Here is a 19716-nt window from a genome sequence, read left to right on the forward strand (position 1 = left end):
AATATTCCAGACTAGCTAATTTTGGCAAAACCTTTTTTTTTTATAAGCAATTTATATGAATATAAAAATGAGTGAGGTGATTATATCATGACCTATTTTTTTCCTTTGATCGTGTATCTAGGTCATGGAAAATGACATCATTAAGTCACTAGTTAGCATCGTCGAGTTGGGGATGTTAGGGGAAATAAAGTTGCTAGTCTTATCGAATGTGTGAATATAGAGTTATTTTAAGGATAGGGTCCAGTGTACATTATTTTGACAATCACTTCATTACTTGCATTGCAAATGAAAAAAAAAAATCGAATGTTATTTACATCCTGAATAGCAAACTTGATTAAACGGTGGTTTTTCGGTTGTTTTATAAGGTCTTCTTTGCCAACTTGCGTTGAATTGATATCACTTTTTTCTTCTTTTTTTCTCCAAAGGGATATCGAAACCACTTGTTCGATATCACTATAATTATATGTACAAACAATGAAGTGAAACTCTGAAATACAAAAGCTTCTGTATTTGATTTTTAGGACATTATTCAGCCTTCCTGTTCGCGTGATTTTAATGTCTTGTATCATCACGATCACTGTAAATATAAAACATGAAGTAAGGCCATCTACACTGAAAATGAGTTGGCAGTTTTGGCTTTGATTATAACTGATAACGAGTGGGTATCAAATAGTCACGCAGGTCGAAGTTCAATTTTTACTTTTCCCCACGTGAGCATGTCCCTTTCGTAGTTTTGCTTCAAAAGCAGCCATAGTTATTTTTGCTTTGTCCGTTTTGAAACCTCAAACAAGAAGTTGTGGATTTAGTTTCCACTTACGAGGCTAGCAAACTGCTCGTTGTGCTATGCGTTCGTGCGCATTGTGTTTAGGGTATTAATGGGTTGGATGCTTGTGTTTTGTATACCAATGTGAGTCAAGATGATTTTTCGATGAGAGTGCGGGTTGACAAGGATTCCCTCTTAATGTTTGTGAGCGATCCCGCTATTGCCATTCAACGACTCTTTTCCCCCTTCGAGAAACTGGAGTTTTATTCTAGCATGGTGTCGTCCATCCGTATATTCAACTTCGCCATCTTTCTTTTCGCACTAGGGAGAAGCAATCTTGTGCACCAGCAGCATGTACCGACAGGTGATTATTGTAATTCTATGTTGTGAATTTTTGTAATTTTGATTTCTGACACACGTGAGGATGCACCTTTTTTCCAATTCCATTAAAGAATCTAGTACTCGTAATACAGGACAAACAGCGTCTCTTTTCTGATCTCCCTCACGCCCAAATCAAACGTCATTACTCTGCATTTATTTATATATTCTATTGAACTTTCTTATACACAATTCGCTTTGCAGTGCCCAGTCTCCTTTGCCACGTTTGCAATCGAAATGTGCAGCTGTACAATGTAATGCATTATGTTTAATTCGATAACTGCGACTAGGCAGAAGCAGTATAGATGTTTCCTTGTTTATTGAACGATGGACCTACTGCACGTGGACATTCATCGCTTGTTAACTAATCATGCACCCATTGCTGACAAAAGTGTCAAAAACATTTGAACCATCTTTCCTGCAAGACGGATCTTGGAAAAATTAAAAAAAAACTACATGCGCAAAAGATGATGACTGTTTTAAATCTAGACAAATGTATTTGCAGTTGTGGTATACATTGGGAAGTCATCGCTCATGAAACTTCATTAGGCAAATATTTTACGAGAGAAAGAAAATGTTAGGCAAGTTAATTGTGATTTGTAATCTATTTCCCCCGTTTTTCGCACATTGTGTCAGAGTATTTAAACATGAATACAAACGGTATAGGCAACATCGTATACCTTCAAGCAACGTTAGATGCGTGTCCACAAGTGTCCACTTTTTAAATAGTAACAATCAATTTTGTGACACAAAATTTGTCACATTTTCAGGTTCGCGGGTTCGCAGGTTGAGTCTGAAAAGTCACCTAAGCCAAATAGCCTTAAATAGAGGAACGGTTCTTGGCAATGACGATGTTTGACTACTGAATTGTCATTGTCAAAACATTGAATTCATTCCGATACGATGCACGTGGCGGCTGTGACGATGTATCAAAGAGAGACCTTTGGTCTTAGTCCATGATTGTAGTGGATAGTAGGCACATGATATTACACTTACACATGAAATTGTCATACCATTTCGCTATCCCCGTCTCTTTATATTTATCTTATCTTTATGTTTATCTTTACCTTTATCTTTATCTTTATATATATCTTTATCTTCATCTTTATCTTTATATTCCTCACATGTCCATTCTTTTCTCACTCCTCCCCTCGATCTTTCGATCTGTGATCATCCCTTTCCCCTAGCTACCATTTGTAGTGTCTCTGGCTTCCATTCTTTTCTTGATTTTCCTGTATTCATTCTTTTACGTCACTTCTCCAGCGGGTTCTAGTTTTTGTTTGATATGGCTTTATTAAGTAAAATATATTTTATATCTACCTAATCCAGATCCTGTCTTCTTGTTACACGGCACAAGTGAAAATATATCGTACTCCGACATGAGTGAAGAATCGATGGCCTCAGGGCAAACCGTGTGGATTATTGAAACGCATCCTCTCTCCAGGATCCGTGTTTCCTTTCTCGTATTTAACCTTAGTCTTCATTACGAGCGCCTCGAAGTGGGCGACGGGCCCGAACCCACGGATCCAGAGACTGACTTTGCAGATAACGTAATGTTCACAACATTGGCGACATTTAGTGGAGTTGAGACACCTTGGCCCGTAACCTCGATAGGAAGTACGGCATGGATACGGTTTTCGTTGACTGGTATATCTCACATAAGGCGCGATACAGAGTTTACTCTGGAGATTTCGTCTGTGAATGGATCAAGTGATAATCTATCCCATGGTATAAAGATTTAATTACAACTTTGAGCACGCAAGTTGCAACCCGTCCGTCCCTGATTCTATTGTTCGCAAGACCAAATGTAGCTAAAATTCTTTCACAGTTTTATTTTGAAGAGACAGGAGAAAAATAATGCAGAAATTGTTTTTTGTGATTTTTTTTCCATGCAATATACTCATTTCCAGATTAAAAGATAAAGTATGATTAACAAGAAATTAACCTTTTTTCAAAATGGCAACATATTTAAGTCATACGTTACACACGTAATCCCGTTGCAGCCAAGACTTAAAGGGATTGTATAGTATTTGTGAAGATGAGAATTGGGCTATTGTGAGATACTAAGAAACCACTTATGAAACAGTACAGAGCATACCATTTCAAGAGGAATACAAAGTTTATTAGATGAAAATCGGTTTTGGAATCACTGAGACATCCAAAACACTGAGTCCCTCTTGGAATTACATGCTCTATCATATTTCATGAGAGGTTTCTCATTATCTCATCAAAAATATTAGAAACCTGAAGTTAGGTCTCAACCAAAACTACACGCTCCCTTTAAGAGGTAATGCATGTCACATTTGTGTTCCCCATAAGCAAAATGTTCAGACACCAAAGTATCGACCAAAGGATCGATCAAAGGATCGACTGTCGAATGCGAATCATAATGAACACAGCTGTCACTTAAAGGTAATATTGGAAAAAAAAAATATGGACATATACATTTGTTAATCTTGTTTCTCCTTTCAGATGCGCTCTGTGAGAACGAAACTCGTATCATCCAGTCGCAAAATTTTCCTCAAAACTACTGCAACAATTACTTCCAAACCTGGCACATCGAAGTTCCAGAAGGGAACGTCATACGGGTCTGCGTCGAAGAGTTCGATATCGAAAACGGTAAAGATCATCTCTATATCGGAGACGGAGTCGACGGGTTTTCAAACCAGCAAACAGGATGGAGAGAGTGGACAGGTCACCTGATTGGAAAAGGCATAGAGCAACTGAACTTTGTTTCTACGAATTGGTCAATCGTGGTGATATTTACGACTGATTTTAGTAAATCTAAATCTGGTTTTAATATCACTTTCACAGCCATCCGCAAACTTGGCCCACCAGGTTTGTGCAAACGTCTGTATACCTATTCCCTTCTCTCCTTTTTCTCTGCAAATTCGAACACGTAGTCATGTCCTTATTTCGGAGCCGACAATCGTTCGTTTTAACGGCATTGCTTTAGTAATTTTGTGCTAATGACTTAATTAATTAAAGGAACTATACAATGCAAATGCACTTACGTGGCCGAATTGATAACATTTACAGGTTGCATAATATTTCTTAGATTTTTCTTCAAATTACTTGGATACGTCTAAAGAAAAAAAAATCTTCCTTTAAAGCAAGAGTTTGTCAATAGCCTCTTTATGTTAACCACTGTTATAGTAGGACTACTAATATGATCTTTTCATGAACTTAGCAACAGCTGCATGTAATACTAATAGATTAAAAACAACAACAATAATTACAAAGACGTATGCGAGGTAAACTTTGCCAAGAAGGTGATTTCCAATGTCTTTTGTTCATCACGTTTGTTGACATGTTTGCACTTAACTAATGATAGACAGGGGATTTTGTCGACAGAATCTTTGCTTAGAAGGTGTTTGTTTGTTTGTTATTTTGTGGGCAGATCCAAGTAATCTGAAGAACGTAGTTGAAATCATGAAATATGTGGCAGGAAGTATTTTTGCCAAATAAGTGATGATTAGGGTATAATGAATCAGTCCAGATCAAGATGCATTTCCATTGCAAAGTCCCTGTAACCTATTGAGTGAGAGCGGATTTAGTCAAACCCAGTCACTGTGGTAAACTCGCTAAAAGACACTCTTCCCTTCTCGGCGACTTGGATTTTCTACACGTGGAATTATCACACAAATGACTTTAATACCCTGACTTTTCATGATGGATTTAACTTCCTGTATCTTTGAGGAACTTTAAAGGGGCATTCCAGACGATTTTCATAATTTAACATCATGTAGTACATAAATCGACAGTTGCATGTGTAGATTTCTGGAATTTATTTTCGTCCTTGAGCAGAGAAACAATACTTTGAAAAACCTTAAACAAATTACACTGAACAATGATGATGACATAGGGGACTCACATATTTCAGAAATGTAGCCGGGTAATTCCATTGACAATACCGCTTGCTTGCAAGCTCACCTGTGTATGATCTATGAATATCTTCTTCTTTTTTTTTCTAATTCCTTGAGCCCCAACTCATGCATTCTTATGGTGAGGCTGCCATGTCATAATCTTTGTTCATTACAATTTGTTATAAATTTTGACAACATTCTTATTCCTCATCTCAATCACTATAAATTCTGAAACTGTGTACTCACTATAACTAATTTATAGCTGTTTAAATGTAAAAACCTGAAAATCATGCGGAGGTCTCCTTTAATATGGGTTACAATGTCAGAGATGTGAATTCAGTAGAAATGTAAAAGGATATATTTTTCAATCGAAATGTGAGACACTCGGGTATAACTGTAACGAAATTGAAAGTGCTATCATTGCAATCACCGACATTGTAACTGCATCAACTGCCTTTTCTCTACTTCTTCTTTTTCTCCTTGATATTCCTATTTTCCTGGGTTTTTTAAGTTTCTATGATTGCTGGTACTGACAGTGGACATTCAAATCATCATCTGATCATTATTTCATCATTTATTTATCACTAATATGCGAATTTCTACGAATTGAGTCATGATAAGATAATCACTTATTGCGGATGTGCCTGTAAAGTGAGTGAAAGAAATGCGTAACAACCTATATCACTTCCGCATGAGAGAAGATCAAGAGAGAGAGAGAGAGAGAACGAGGGAAAGGAGAGCCAGAATGGTTTCAAAGTTTTGCATAATATTATGTAGTTCACATTCATAGCAAAACAATAGGGCCATAGGTCTACATAAGGGGCGTCAATTAAATAATTGAATTCATTGTCATATAACACAAGTACAAAACTTTGCACAGCCAGATATTAAACTAGTATGTGCATGCGTGCTGTGTTTGTTCGCGAAACAAAGAATATCTCAACAAAAGAAAACTGCTTGGAATTTGATGTTTGTAAAGATTTGTAAATATCTGTATCTCATGCATACGATAATGAAATAAAGAGGAAGAAGAGTTCTATATCTAAAAATAACCCACGTTTCCCTTATTGCTGACGGCACTGCAAACAAAGAATGCAATTTATTTATTCGAAGACATTCCTTCCCGCCAAAGCACGTCAAGAAAGTTACAATTGCATTCATAATTATATCTTTTCAATGTCTGTACGTTTTCATTCATTGGATTTCTTGATTCATCACCCAAAGTTTACGAATGCATCTCTGTCATAATGTAAGGAGAGGAGGAAGAAGTACTCATGAAAGAGTTTATGCATAGTCAAGTGGTAAATTCACATCTTCGATGCGATTATAATGTTACAGACGAGTAACGACTACAGTTCCTCTAGTCGCTATCATAGTATTAAGTACCAAAGCGTATCGATATTTTGATATAAACAAAATATTTTTTTCGGCTACAGAGTCAACTCCAGGTCCTTCGGAGGGTACTGGGCAAATGATTACAGAGCCAGAACTTTTGAAGAGTACAGCTGATACGATTTCGACAGGTATTTTACCCCGTTGGTAATATAGTTGCATGCAGAGGGAAAATGTTCTCTCAAAATTTCGTCCAAATACTATAACCATGTGATAACGGCTTTGTACGGACGAATCAACAAACAGACAAACGCTGGCAAAACATCTCTGTAGCAATGGTGAATGTAATGATAATATTCATATGGTCATGATAAGAATTGCATTTCTATCGTTGTTATTGTCATCCTTTATTAGCAAATTTGTCTCTTTAAGTAGATCTCTTCTACCATGCTGTGTAGTCTCAGATACGCATACAAAGCAACATGTGCAATAACACTTTTAAGATGCGCTTAAACATGCGGTCCTATTTACCGTTGGGAGCAGTGATTTGAAAATTTTTCAAGATATCACATTTGATGCAAAAGTGTAGGCCTGTCGTATCACAAAAAAATCCTACCAAACGAAATTTTCGCAATAAAGCCTTAAAATAAGGAGATATCAGTATTTTTCTCAATAAACCATAACTGTAGACGGTTTAGTCTGGAAACATTTTTCATTATGACCATTGTTCCAATATTGTGTTTTAACGATACTTAACATTGATTATACGTATTCAAATTTTTACAGTGCATGGTTGTTTCTATCCCTAACTCACATTTTAGAACTATTTTAACGCACTAATGCTGGGTTTTTGTTTCATGTGCAAATGGTAAATTACGCCTTTAATGTTCCCCTTCACAATGGCGTCATATCACACGAACGAAAAAAAAAAATGTGTGTAAGCCGTTCATACGTTGCTTTACATCTGTGATAAACTCAACCTAAAAAAAAGTAACAAAGAAACCCTCTGCCTGTGGATACTTAAAACAACTTGTGTGTGAATTCACGTTTATTTGAAAATCGAAACAGAAATCTCACTTGTGACCACTTTGCACCGCAAAGAGCGTGCTAACCAAACTGTGAGAGTTCTACTTAACCTTTCAAACCGAGATTGATCACAATATCACAAGAAGATTGTTGTGTAGATAATGATGAAATAGCAAGATCCCATTTCGCATTGCGAGACTTATCATTTTATCTTTTCTTTAAAAATCAATCTGTAATCAAATTAATCCATGATAAACTATGAATATTTTTGGTGTATCTTATTCTGTCCTTATTAAGGTGATGTTGGCATTAGTCGAGGCCAATCTTTCATCCTTTTTTATGCTGTGATCATACTACTCGTTACTGCGTTGGGCATAGTTTTACATCGTTGGTATCGACTGAGGCAGTGAGTACATCCTTCATCTATTCTTTTTTCTGAAAACAACTAAAATTCAGAGATTTTGACCTTCAAAATCACATTGAATCACTGACATTTATGCATACATTTGAATATGTATGGGTAACCACATGCTAAGTATATGAATGAAGTTGTTAAAAAAAAAAACCACAAAAGTTATCATAATTAGTAATTATAGGTCCTTTAAAGGTATCTTGCATGCAGTATATAATTCGTATATTTATCAACATTCAGAAATATTATCTACTAGTGTTCCTTATCTATTTGGGCGAAATGCGCGGAACAAGCAAATGTATTGGACTGTCCGATTCTTTGCCCACTTCATGTTATATGGTCGTTTTGTCTTTATACCAATAATGCCACTTAAGTACGTAATCAAAGTTAATGAAACCCAGTGCGGTTGCATTTGACGAGAATCAATATGGGTGTGTTGCTCCGGATGCACGGTTGAACTCAAAACGGAAACCAACTCCCATACGAAACTAAATGTTCATTATGTTGATAAAGATATTATTAAATGTCAAGTTATGAATGTCGTTATATCATGACTAGTGGTGTGACACGTATTTCATTTCTTTATCAAATCTGGATTAAAATTGAATTGAAGAAGTACATAAAACCATTATAGCGAAGATGTTTGATAAAAGACAGGATATATAGTTAGACTTTCAGACAAAATTAGACAAAACTAGTCAGACAAAATTAACATATTTTCAATCGCACAATTCCCGCAAACTACAATTCATTAGGCACTCCTAATTTTGGAAATGGTGTTATATAGAAAGGAAAAATCATAATGTTGGCTTTCAGAATGTCTTCTTTTTTTAAGAAAAAGAAAATGATATGCATCTTCTCGCAATCTTAGTTACCAGAACGGATTTTCGAGGGGGTGTCAAAATTTGAAATAGTGGACCTTCTACAAAGGGGTTGTAAAGAAAAAAAATAGTGGACCTTCTAAAAAAAAAAAAAACGGATTAATAATAATAAATATATATATATATATATGTAAACTACTCTTTGACAGACAATATTATTTCTAATTTCTTGGAGGGGTATACGTAAATATGGAATGTGTGTTGTTGTTTATTTTTTTACCTTTTATGGTTTCGTTTTACAAATGTATCGGCCTTGGAAAAAAAAATCTTTGCTACATATACTGAAGTTCAGCATCATTCTTTTATTTCTGTTACTGAAGATGTCAACCACTCTTTTTTTTTTTTTCAGGTGAATCACTTCCTGGTAATGAATGTGAAGAAATGCAAATGACTTTAGTCAAGTTTATGGTGTAGCAAAAATGGTTTCATAGGGGTGCAAGAACTTGCTTAATACTTTGGGGACACACAAGAAAGAGGAGGGTGTCAGAGGTGCTTCCCCATCCTCCCTCGGGGGATCGAGCTTGCGCAGTTTTAGAATTGAAAATCAAAGATCTAGTGCACACTTTTGGTGGAATGTTAGGGAAACTTTCAATTAAAAAGTAAGACAATATGTTGATTGTATATTTTCATTGCAAGAAGCAGCTCCCACAAACAACATTCTGTAATTTTGAAGTGATTTTTTTTCTCATTCATATTGTCCAACTTTATTGAAAATGGAATATACGAGTGCAGCGACTGGGAGCGGGGAGGGTGTGGGAGATTTGTTTTGTTTGTTTGTTTGTTTGTTTGTTTGTTTTTTAAAGATGAAATCCCCGCTGCAGGGGAAAACAGGCCAAAGAGCACTCCCTTGAAAATCCCCAACATGGCATCTTTGACCCCATCGCTTTTGCAATGTTGGGAAATGATATGGCTAGATGGTGAATAAAGATGATACCAATGTGAAAGTCATTTACAGGATTTGTTACAGGTTTCCTCTCTTCGGGTTAGTTTCTAGTTTTCTAGTGGCCGCATCGAGTAGACGATTGTTGTGCACAGGTGGCATGGCATAGTTAAACCTATCTGGCTGCATTCAGTCTATTTTTGCTGTCTTCCCTGCAGTGTAATCGGGCGGTGTGTAAGTATATAATAAAATATGAGGTCATCTTCCAGCTGTCAAGCTGTTAATTTCATTGTTTTTCTCTTGGTAGGAGATATTTGGCCCTCGGTAACAACTGGCAGATCAGCATTTCACGGCATCCAACGGAAAATCTGGACGGATTCACGAGTAGCGATGTAAACCATGGCGACTACGATGACCACGACAACGACAATAAATACAGCAATGAGCTCGATCACGTTTACAATAGCATCGATGAATTGAGGCTTCAGACTTTAGGAACCAGTGGAAATTCTGGTTGCCATGGCAACTGCGTTGAAGGAGTAGATGATACAGTGATCGTAGACGCAGACTCCGGCGTGGCTAGAGATCACGGATGCAGAACCGAAGGGGAAAGCAGTACGCGGACTGACGGGGCTGCCGACGACATGGGGGACTTTCCGCGGAATGGTGATGATGATGGCGACATATTAGCGACAGACATGGTTGTAAACATCTTGTACGTTCCATCGTCACTCGGTGACGTCACTACTGGCAATAGAGATAAATCACAGCCATCTTGAGCGTTTACTCCTGTTTTCGTTTCCGCTTCGACCATCAAAATTCGGAAAATTGAATGCCTTGTGTCATATTCCATCTGCCATTCTCGCTGAGAAGTGAAAGTTTTCCTTCATTACGATGTTAATAATTTTCTGATCGGACATGGTCAGTAACCTTCTTGAATCTGGCACCACTTGTGTGAGTGTGAGTGTGTGTGTGTGTGTGTGTATGTATGTTGTTTGAACAGTTACTGTAAGACCTTTCAGTTTGCACGTGCACCAAGTAGAAGAATAATGTGACAGTCGTAAAGGCGAAGATTCTATGTAGTCATCTCTGACTAACATTCATCGCTCGTAAATGGTTGATTTTAGGATGTTGTAAGTGCACTCGTCCGTCCTTTTTGTGGATAATTATAAAACTTTATGAATCATGAAAACCCTACGATATGTAGTCGGGTGAATTAGAGAAGAGTAGAGAGAGAGAGAGAGAGACACCATGAGAACGCTTCATAAGTATCTGTTTCTGTTCGTTTGACGAAGATATTAACATGTGACGAGACCAGAGTAATGCGTTGCCCTCTTCAAATCCACTTGTCATTCCTTTACCTATAGCTTAAAGAGTTGTTTTGCTTCTTTAAAGGACAATTCTGAATCATAATTTAATTTGATTTAGTTCAATTTCTAACGAGACAAAACGATTTACAAGCACAGCAGTTATTTCTTTAAGAAATGAGGAATGAAATATTCAAGACTAGGTAAATTTGGCAAAACATTTTATAAGCAATTTACATGAATATATAAATGAGTGAGGTTATTATTTCATGACCTATTTTTTTCTTTCTTTGATCGTGTATCTACATGTTCAATGACATTATTACGTCACTAGTTAGCATCGTCGAGTTGGATATTAAGACACATGAACAATGTTGATATGCATTCCAACGAAAAACAATGCTGTTACATATGCTCTTTAATGAGTTATTGCCCTATAGTAAGAAAGAAAGAAAGAAAAGTGGGGAAAGTCATAAAAGCCAATCATCTATTATGGCTCCCTCATGTTTTTCCCTGTTTAGCAGATATGATGAAATAAATAAGAAAAATTGCTTGGTAGATGTTGGGGGAAATAATGTTGCTAATCTTATCGAATTTGGCAACATAGGGTTAATTTAAAGATATGGGCCAGTGTACATTATTTTGGCAATCACATCATTACTTGCATTGCAAACTGACGCATGGTTTCCAGCAAACCGAATAGAATTAAAATAAAGAACTGAAGAAAACGGATTTTTCCTCTATGAGAAACGACGCCTCGATCAAGACAGTCGACCTTTAAACGGCATGAAACCGATCAAATTGCGTATATTTGATCACCATTCACCGAATATACATCAGTTCATAAAGAAATTAATTTGGTATGTGTTCTGGCGTTAAGTAGTTGTTGTTGTTGTTCTTGTTTGTTGTTTGTTGTTGTTGTTGTTTTAGGGAGAATGTTCACGATAATAGCACGCTATTACCTGTGACGATAAAATCTGACAAAGCCTCGGATTCTGATTTTTCAAATGTCCATGTTTTGAATCTTCCAAACGATATATGTTCTAGCGGTTTATATTTTCCCACTAAGGCCGTACATACTTACTTACTTACTTACTCACTCAAATACTTTTAAAAAAAATCTACCAGGAAGAAAGCCGGCCACCACCAAAACGTAGAAAAAAAAAGGAAAATCGGCTTTTGAAGTTTGAATGGATACAGTTAATCTTACTTTCTCAAAATGGCAACTTCAAAGAGGTGGTAAATAGTTCAGAAGATATTTTTTTTTCCTATCGAGCAGGACGGGGAATATCTAAACAAGTCAAATTTCTTCTTTTCAGTAAAACATCTCATTTTTTTCTAGTTTATTTGCTAACCTAATACATGTGACTTTGGTTTGGTTTGGTTTTAGTTCTGCAGTTTCTTTCTCAAGATAAAATGATAAATAAAAACAAAGTAATACAGAGTATGCAAAAAAAAAAAGGCTGAGTACCTGTATAGCATACAAATCAATACAATAATTGTCAATTTCATAACAATGTCACGACTCAACCCAATCACCACATCATGACAATCAAATGTTCCGCTCCATTCCTGGCAGATCGCACCCAAACCATCACAACAATGTTGCAAAAGACCACGATTGGGAAGCCATGTCTTGATCTGAGAGCGATAACTTGCTGCGGACCTCTTTATTGGTATTAGCCTTGTTCAAGGCGCATCACATCTCCCCCCTTAAGACGGGAAGTTATGGAAGAACTTTCCAGTCAAACTGCAAACAGTCGTTACAAACATGTTCCGAAACACGATACATAAAAATGCACAGTTGTGTGTTCATACACTAAAGTGGATTCTTCACATAAACAAGCTCAGACTTAATGAGCCTTATCAAAACCTTTCTTGAGCGTAGGCTAAGTCTAAATATAGATCCACTACCTGCTCGGAACAAGCATGTGCGTATACGCGCAAAACTTTACAACCACAACATTCCTTGTTTTCTTTTCTTCTTTTTTTTTCTGTTTGGTCATAAATCATGAAACATATATTCTCTTTAGCTTTCCTGAAATGCTTATGAGTATTAAATGGCCAAACATTTCAACACCTAGTCGAAGTCTAGAAATGCTGCTGGTTCAAAACAGAATACACTGTACTTGTATCATGAAACAATATACCATAAGTATGGACAGATCAAACTTCTATCTTAGCTCGATGTGCATATGCTTGAGAAAAAAAACCGCTACACATACCACTGAATAACCTGCATACACTGATAATCATGCAGTTTGCATAATGAACTTCACACATTTTTGTTGTGATTATATGTCACCAATAATAGAAGTAATCTTCCATTCACTATACTTAGTAACCATTTTTACATGGTGAGCTTGTAGCAATCTGACCTTTGATGAAAACTGACATAACAATGCGTTCAGCTCAACTGTTTGGTCTGACAAACATCTCTACATTTCTGATTTCTTGACACTTCTGTTCAAGTACTGTAAAGCCTTGTTCATCAAGACAAATGTACAATAAGTACACTAGAGTACAGCAAAACAATGCAATTGTGAACACCTGCTATACTCCCTGTTTCTGAAAAAAAAAAGATATCACATGAATATAACCTGGTTATGACTGTATACCAGTATGGTCTCATGAACCTTACACATTCACAATATCATGAATATCATAATGTCATAATTTCACTCAATCGATATCTATGCTATGGAAAATGTGTATAGTTGGTAAATTCTGTGATGCCACAAATATTTCAACTCTTACAAATTAAGCATTTAAAGAGAAGCAACAACAGCTTTTGTGTGTTTGTGTGTGCTTTCTACAAACAGCAATGCAACTTAATTTGCAATTCCAATTAATACAATGTCTACATTATACACTGTATCAAAATATGCTATATAACTGAAAACCCCTTTTATTTCAGCACATAAAGCATAAAACATAGCAAAACTCATGCTATATCACTGGAAATGATTTTGCCCTGTTTTGGTGCAAAAATCACGACAATTTGGAAAACATGCTGTCTTTTTCCCTGCAGACAAGAACAAAACGAATAAATTAAAGTAGTGTACACAATGTTTGTGTCATCATTTCAAAGCAATCAATAACACTCTTTTTTTTCAACATGAGAAATATAATTTTCTTACAAATGCATGGAAACACATTTCTTTTGTCTCGTATTGTTCATGTTTCCAAGTCATTACCAGTCTTATTATCTATGGATAATAAGCACATCTGTGTCCTTTTGTCCTATCCGTGGAAATATGCGTACTTCTATCTTATCCACGGGACAAAGCGTCTGCAATGACATTGTCTTTTCCACGTACGTGCTGTATCACGAGGTTGTACTCCTGTAGCACTAGCGCCCATCTGGTTAGGCGTCCATTTTTGTTCCTCATTCGCGACAGGAACACAAGCGGATTGTGGTCTGTGTACACCAGCACTGGATACTTTGTAGTGTTCAGATACACGTCAAAATGACGAAGAGCCATGACGAGCGCTAACGTCTCCTTCTCGACAGTGGAGTACCGTCGCTGATGTTTGTTGAATTTTCTGGACATGTACGCGACGGGATGGTCAACTCCGTTGTCGTCCTTCTGCATCAGGGCTCCTCCTCCTCCTGTGTCACTCGCGTCCACCATAAGAATGAACTGCTTGTCGAAGTTCGGCGCTGCAAGAACCGGAGAACTCGCTAGCATTGCCTTCAGCCGGTTGAAAGCAACTTGACAGTCATCTGACCAGTCGAACTGCGAGTCTTTCCGCAACATGTTGGTGAGCGGTGTTGCAGCATCAGCGAAATTATGGCAGAACTTCCGATAATAGCCAGTCATGCCCAGAAATCGTCTCAGCTCTCGCTTACTCTGTGGGCGGGGAAAGTTCAGGATCGTCTCCACCTTTGCTTCAACAGGCTTGACGGAACCATGTCCCACAATGTGACCCAGGAACACGACTTTTGCTCGGGCGAACTCACATTTCCTCAAGTTCACCGTAAGGTTGGCACTGGTCAAGCGGTCAAACAGTGCTCTGACTCTCAGAAGGTGGTCCTCCCATGTATGGCTGTACACTATGATGTCGTCGAGATACGCCTCGCATCCCACCAAGCCAGACGTGACGGTGTTGATGAGTCTCTGGAATGTAGCGGGCGCGTTCTTCATCCCGAACGGCATCACTTTGTATTGGAAGAATCCGTCAGGAGTCACGAATGCAGACAGTTCTTTCGCTCTTTCACTGATGGGAACCTGCCAGTACCCCTTCAAAAGGTCAAACTTACTGACGTATTTGGCATTCCCTACGCGATCAATACAATCATCGATGCGGGGCAAAGGGTACGAGTCTGACTTTGTTTTCGAATTGAGCAACCTGTAATCCGTACAGAAACGCAAAGAACCATCCTGCTTTGGAACCAACACACAGGGAGAACTCCATCCACTCTTACTGGGCTCAATAAGGTCATGTTCAAGCATGTATTGAACTTCCTTCCTCAGAACATCCATTTTCAATGGATTCACACGATATGGGTGTTGCTTGACAGGGGAGGAGTCCCCCACATCAACATCATGCACCACCACACTAGTACGACCTGGTACATCACTGAAAAGGTGTTCATACTCATGGACTACATCCATCACCTGAGCTCTCTCTACTCCTGGAAGATGAGATAATGTGTCAGATAGATTTGCTAACACCTCAGAATTCTTCAACATCAACTGCGGAATTTCCACATCATCACTCTCACTGTCTTCACCATCCACTTCACAACCGATTCCAACCGTAGCAACAGGCTTTTCATTAGCCTCTTCTACATTTTCAACATACTCCTTTAGCATGTTGACATGACAGAGTCTTCTCCTCTTCCTCCTATCAGGTGTCAGGATGATGTAATTGACATCACTCACTCTTTTCTCAACCACATACGGCCCTGCATATCTAGCCTTCAAGGCATCTCCTTGAAGAGGGAGCAACACAAGAACTTTAGAACCAGGCTCAAAATGCCTTTCTTTCACCTTCCGATCAAACAGTCTCTTCATGTTAGACTGAGCTGCCTTCAGATGACCTGCAGCTAATTCACGAGTACAAGAAAGTCTATCCTTGAACTGACACACATAGTCCAATAGGTTGGACTCTGGCTCAACCAAGATCTTTTCTTGCAAGATCTTCAAGGGACCACGAACTGAGTGCCCAAAGACCAGCTCGAAAGGACTAAATCCAAGAGATTCCTGGACCGATTCTCGAACTGCAAACAAGAGGAGAGGAATACCCTCATCCCACTCTTTCTCATGCTCACTGCAGTACACACGCATCATATTCTTCAAGGTTTGGTGAAAGCGTTCAAGAGCTCCCTGGCTCTGTGGATGGTAAGCACTTGAGTTCCTACATTCTACACCTAACTCACTCATCACCTGTTGGAAGATTTTGGATGTGAAATTAGACCCTTGGTCTGACTGAACACACTTTGGAAGTCCTACCATTGTGAAGAACTTCACAAGAGCTTTACAGACATTCTTGGCAGTAATTGTCCGTAATGGAATTGCCTCGGGGAAGCGGGTAGATGCACACATCATCGTCAGCAAATACTGATTACCCGACTTTGTCCTTGGAAGAGGACCGACACAATCCACAATGACCCGACTAAACGGTTCTTCGAAGGCCGGAATTGGCCTTAAAGGGGCAGGGGGAATCTTCTGGTTTGGCTTGCCAACTACCTGACACACATGGCAAGACCGACAAAACTCTGCGACGTCATGTCGCAAACCTGGCCAGAAGAAATATCGAAGCACCTTCTCTTGGGTTTTGTTGATCCCCAAATGACCTGCCAATGGTGCTTCATGGGCAAGAGATATAATCTCCTTCCGGTACATCTTTGGTACCACTACTTGATGAATATCTCGAAAATCCTCATCACTTGTGGCATCAGGAGGGCGCCACCTCCTCATCAAGATACCATCCCTCTTGTAAAACTTCACAGTTTCATTCACTTCCTCATCCTCAGGTACAAGTGACTGTGCAAGACGCACTATTTCAGGGTCTTTGCCCTGCAATTCAACCAGACTCTGACGAGAAATCTCTGACATTTGACCATGGTCCATATGTGCATCATCACTGCTGTTAGACTCTTCAAGTCTAGAGAAGAAAGTATCAGCCAAGATATCCTCTTGCTCCTCTTTCTCCAGTTCACGAGCCATTGACCTGGTAACAGCACATGAGGGAAACACATCAGGCATATCCTGAACCAATTTCTCTGTGGCTTCGTCAACCACGGGTGTCTTACTTGGGAGAAAGTGAGGCAAAACCTTCTCTCCAGCGATATCATTGCCGAGCAATAAGGTGACACCTTCGACTGGCAATGTAGGCAAAATACCTACTACAACTGAGCCACTGACAAGATCGCTCTTCAATTCGATATTATGAAGAGGCACTCGGACACTCCCACCTTCAACTCCCCTCACAAACACTTCCGAATTCACAGAAGATTCAACCGAAAATGGCAATGTCTTTGCACACAGGAGACTCTGTGATGCTCCTGTATCCCTCAAAATGTGAACCTGAACCTGCTCACTATCAGGCGTCAAACTAACATACCCTGAAGATATGAAAGGTCTGTAATTCTCTGCCACCCGTTCAAACGATGGCAGATGCTCTGTGCGAGTGATAGCAAAAGCATCTGGCAATGCTTTGGGGTTGCTAATCCCCTCTTTTTCTCGCTTCTTCTTCAACTTCCAGCAAGCTGACATCACATGTCCATCCTTCTTGCAATAGAAGCAAGCCTTGTTCGGCTTTTGATCAAGATCGGGCTTGGGAATGCTCGGAGCAACAGCTCCTTTTCTTGGCACACCCTGGCCTCCTTTCTTGCTTGAAGAAAGTTTGAAAGTACCCTTGTGGGTAAGCACATACTCATCAAGGAGGACAGCAGCTCTCCTGGCACCATTCACTTCCCTTTCCTCCAGGTACTGCCGCTGATCTGGGTGAACACACCTCTTCACCTCCTCTAACAATACCAACTCTTTCAGTTTGTGGAAATCATCAACACCAGACGACCTTAACCAGTGTTCAAAATGGGTCTGCTTGTGTTGTACAAAATCAACAAATGTCTGATCATCCCTTCTCCTATAATTCCGAAACAGTTGCCTGTGGGCTTCCGGCACCAACTCGTACGCCCTTAACACGGAACTCTTCAAATTCTCATAGTCAGAACACTCTTGGATAGTGAGAGACGCATAGACCTCTTGGGCCTTCCCTACCAGCGAGCTCTGTATCAATGTCGGCCACACTTCCTTGGGCCATTCTAAACTCACAGCCACTTTTTCAAAGTGCTGGAAAAACTCTTCTACCCGGTCTTCACGAAATTTCGGCACCAATTGAGATTGCCTTAATGCATCAAATTTTGATGACTTTGCTGAACTGCCGGAAGAAGGTTCATTCGATTTTGCATCGATTGACTTGATTTCGAGTTCTATTTTCTTTGCCTCGACTTCCAGCTGCTTCATCCGAAGCTGGATCTCTATTTTCTTCAATTCACTTTCGGCAGGGGTTACCAAAGGTGTGATAATTTCACCATCATCTGTCCCTGCTTCATCCTCTGACAAAGAGGCAGGCCAGATACCAGTATTGGTAAAAAACTCCGAAATTGTGTCCTTGATCTCTGCTTTTCGATCCGATGTTTTGATCGGGATTTCTAAAATTCGAGCAACTTCCACCAGTTCTGCCTTCCTCAGGTTATTAAAACCTTCCTGAGTGGGTTCATCAACAAAGCTCTGCACGACATCAGCCATTGTGGGAATATCAAAATCAAAACTTGCAAGAAGTCACAAATCCTCACAAAACTACAAAGCCTTAACAAAAGAAATGCACTGCATATGAGTACACATGTATGCATGAACCCAGTCACACGCGCAGAACAGGCAAAAATTTTCTACGATAAGCAGAAAACATCAAAATCCCTAAGCCTTCGAATCAGGCATACAATCAGAACACCACGGCATCACATTAGCATGTGATCTAAGGACATAGAATGAGTATACACACTCACTACAAACGACCACATAGCACGATTGTGCAAACTAAGGAAAATATATCAAAGCCTTTAACCGAGGCTAATCTTCCAAAAAATTCGGCGTGACCCGTAGCCAATGTGTACGCAAGCCCCCACACATACACATCCAGCATACGCACACTCACAAACTGCACTAGCCCTACACACGACGCGCTAGACCGACCGTCTGCGACTACAAAACACGTGCGAGCCCAATGCGCAATACCCACGCTATGCACTATATACGCACACAACTGAACGTGAGAATCCTCACCCAAATCGGTCTACAGAAGACCTTCATGCAAAAACGACAAACGTCCAAAACGTGAGAATCCTCACCAAAATCTGCACTAGGCCTTCACACAAAATGTAGTCTGAAAACTACAAACACAGTCAATGACTGCCAAAGCCTACGCAGCATAAATGTTATACACAACGTGCACAACCAAACGTGAGAGTCTTCACCAAAACGCATGTGGCCTGTCAAAACCAACATGCAAACAATGCAGGCCCAATACATAAGCCTGTCATCGACGCTATACACTTGTCTACATACTAAAAACAAACATGTACAGCCAAACGTGAGAGTCCTCACCAAAACGCATGAGGCCTAACAGAACCTACATGCAAGCAGGTACATAGGCCCGATACGACATGAGCCTATACACCATCGACGCTATACACTACGTACTTACAGCACACGTGTACAACCAGACGTGAGAGTCCTCACCACAATCCGCATGGAACATGCGAAAGAAAACGGCTTGTCTGTTCATTTTCCCGGACAAGGTCCCAATTTGTCACGACTCAACCCAATCACCACATCATGACAATCAAAATGTTCCGCT

The 19716-nt window shown here is 39.2% G+C and overlaps 1 protein-coding gene across 1 annotated transcript; it reads right to left on the reverse strand.

Annotated features, from left to right (window-relative positions):
- Window positions 1-13257: 13257 nt before the first annotated feature.
- LOC140245590 (uncharacterized) lies at window positions 13258-18120 on the reverse strand. Its single transcript, XM_072325155.1, has 5 exons — window positions 18078-18120; window positions 17419-17839; window positions 15754-16764; window positions 14468-15198; window positions 13258-13328 (listed from the first exon to the last, which is right to left on the reverse strand). Exons 1-5 carry the CDS (start codon window positions 18118-18120, stop codon window positions 13258-13260), a joined length of 2277 nt encoding a protein of 758 aa, XP_072181256.1.
- Window positions 18121-19716: the final 1596 nt, after the last annotated feature.

The sequence above is a fragment of the Diadema setosum genome, chromosome 22, assembly GCF_964275005.1.
Source record: "Diadema setosum chromosome 22, eeDiaSeto1, whole genome shotgun sequence".
NCBI lineage: Eukaryota > Metazoa > Echinodermata > Echinoidea > Diadematoida > Diadematidae > Diadema > Diadema setosum.

Coding starts and splice junctions, on each gene's coding strand:
- LOC140245590 (XM_072325155.1), bottom strand. CDS start 18,120: ATGGCCCAAGGAAGTGTGGCCGACATTGATACAGAGCTCGCTG. Junction 16,765..17,418: donor AGACCTTTCATATCTTCAGG/GTATGTTAGTTT, acceptor CTTGATGAGGAG/GTGGCGCCCTCCTGATGCCA. Junction 15,199..15,753: donor AAGGCTAGATATGCAGGGCC/GTATGTGGTTGA, acceptor TACGGATTACAG/GTTGCTCAATTCGAAAACAA.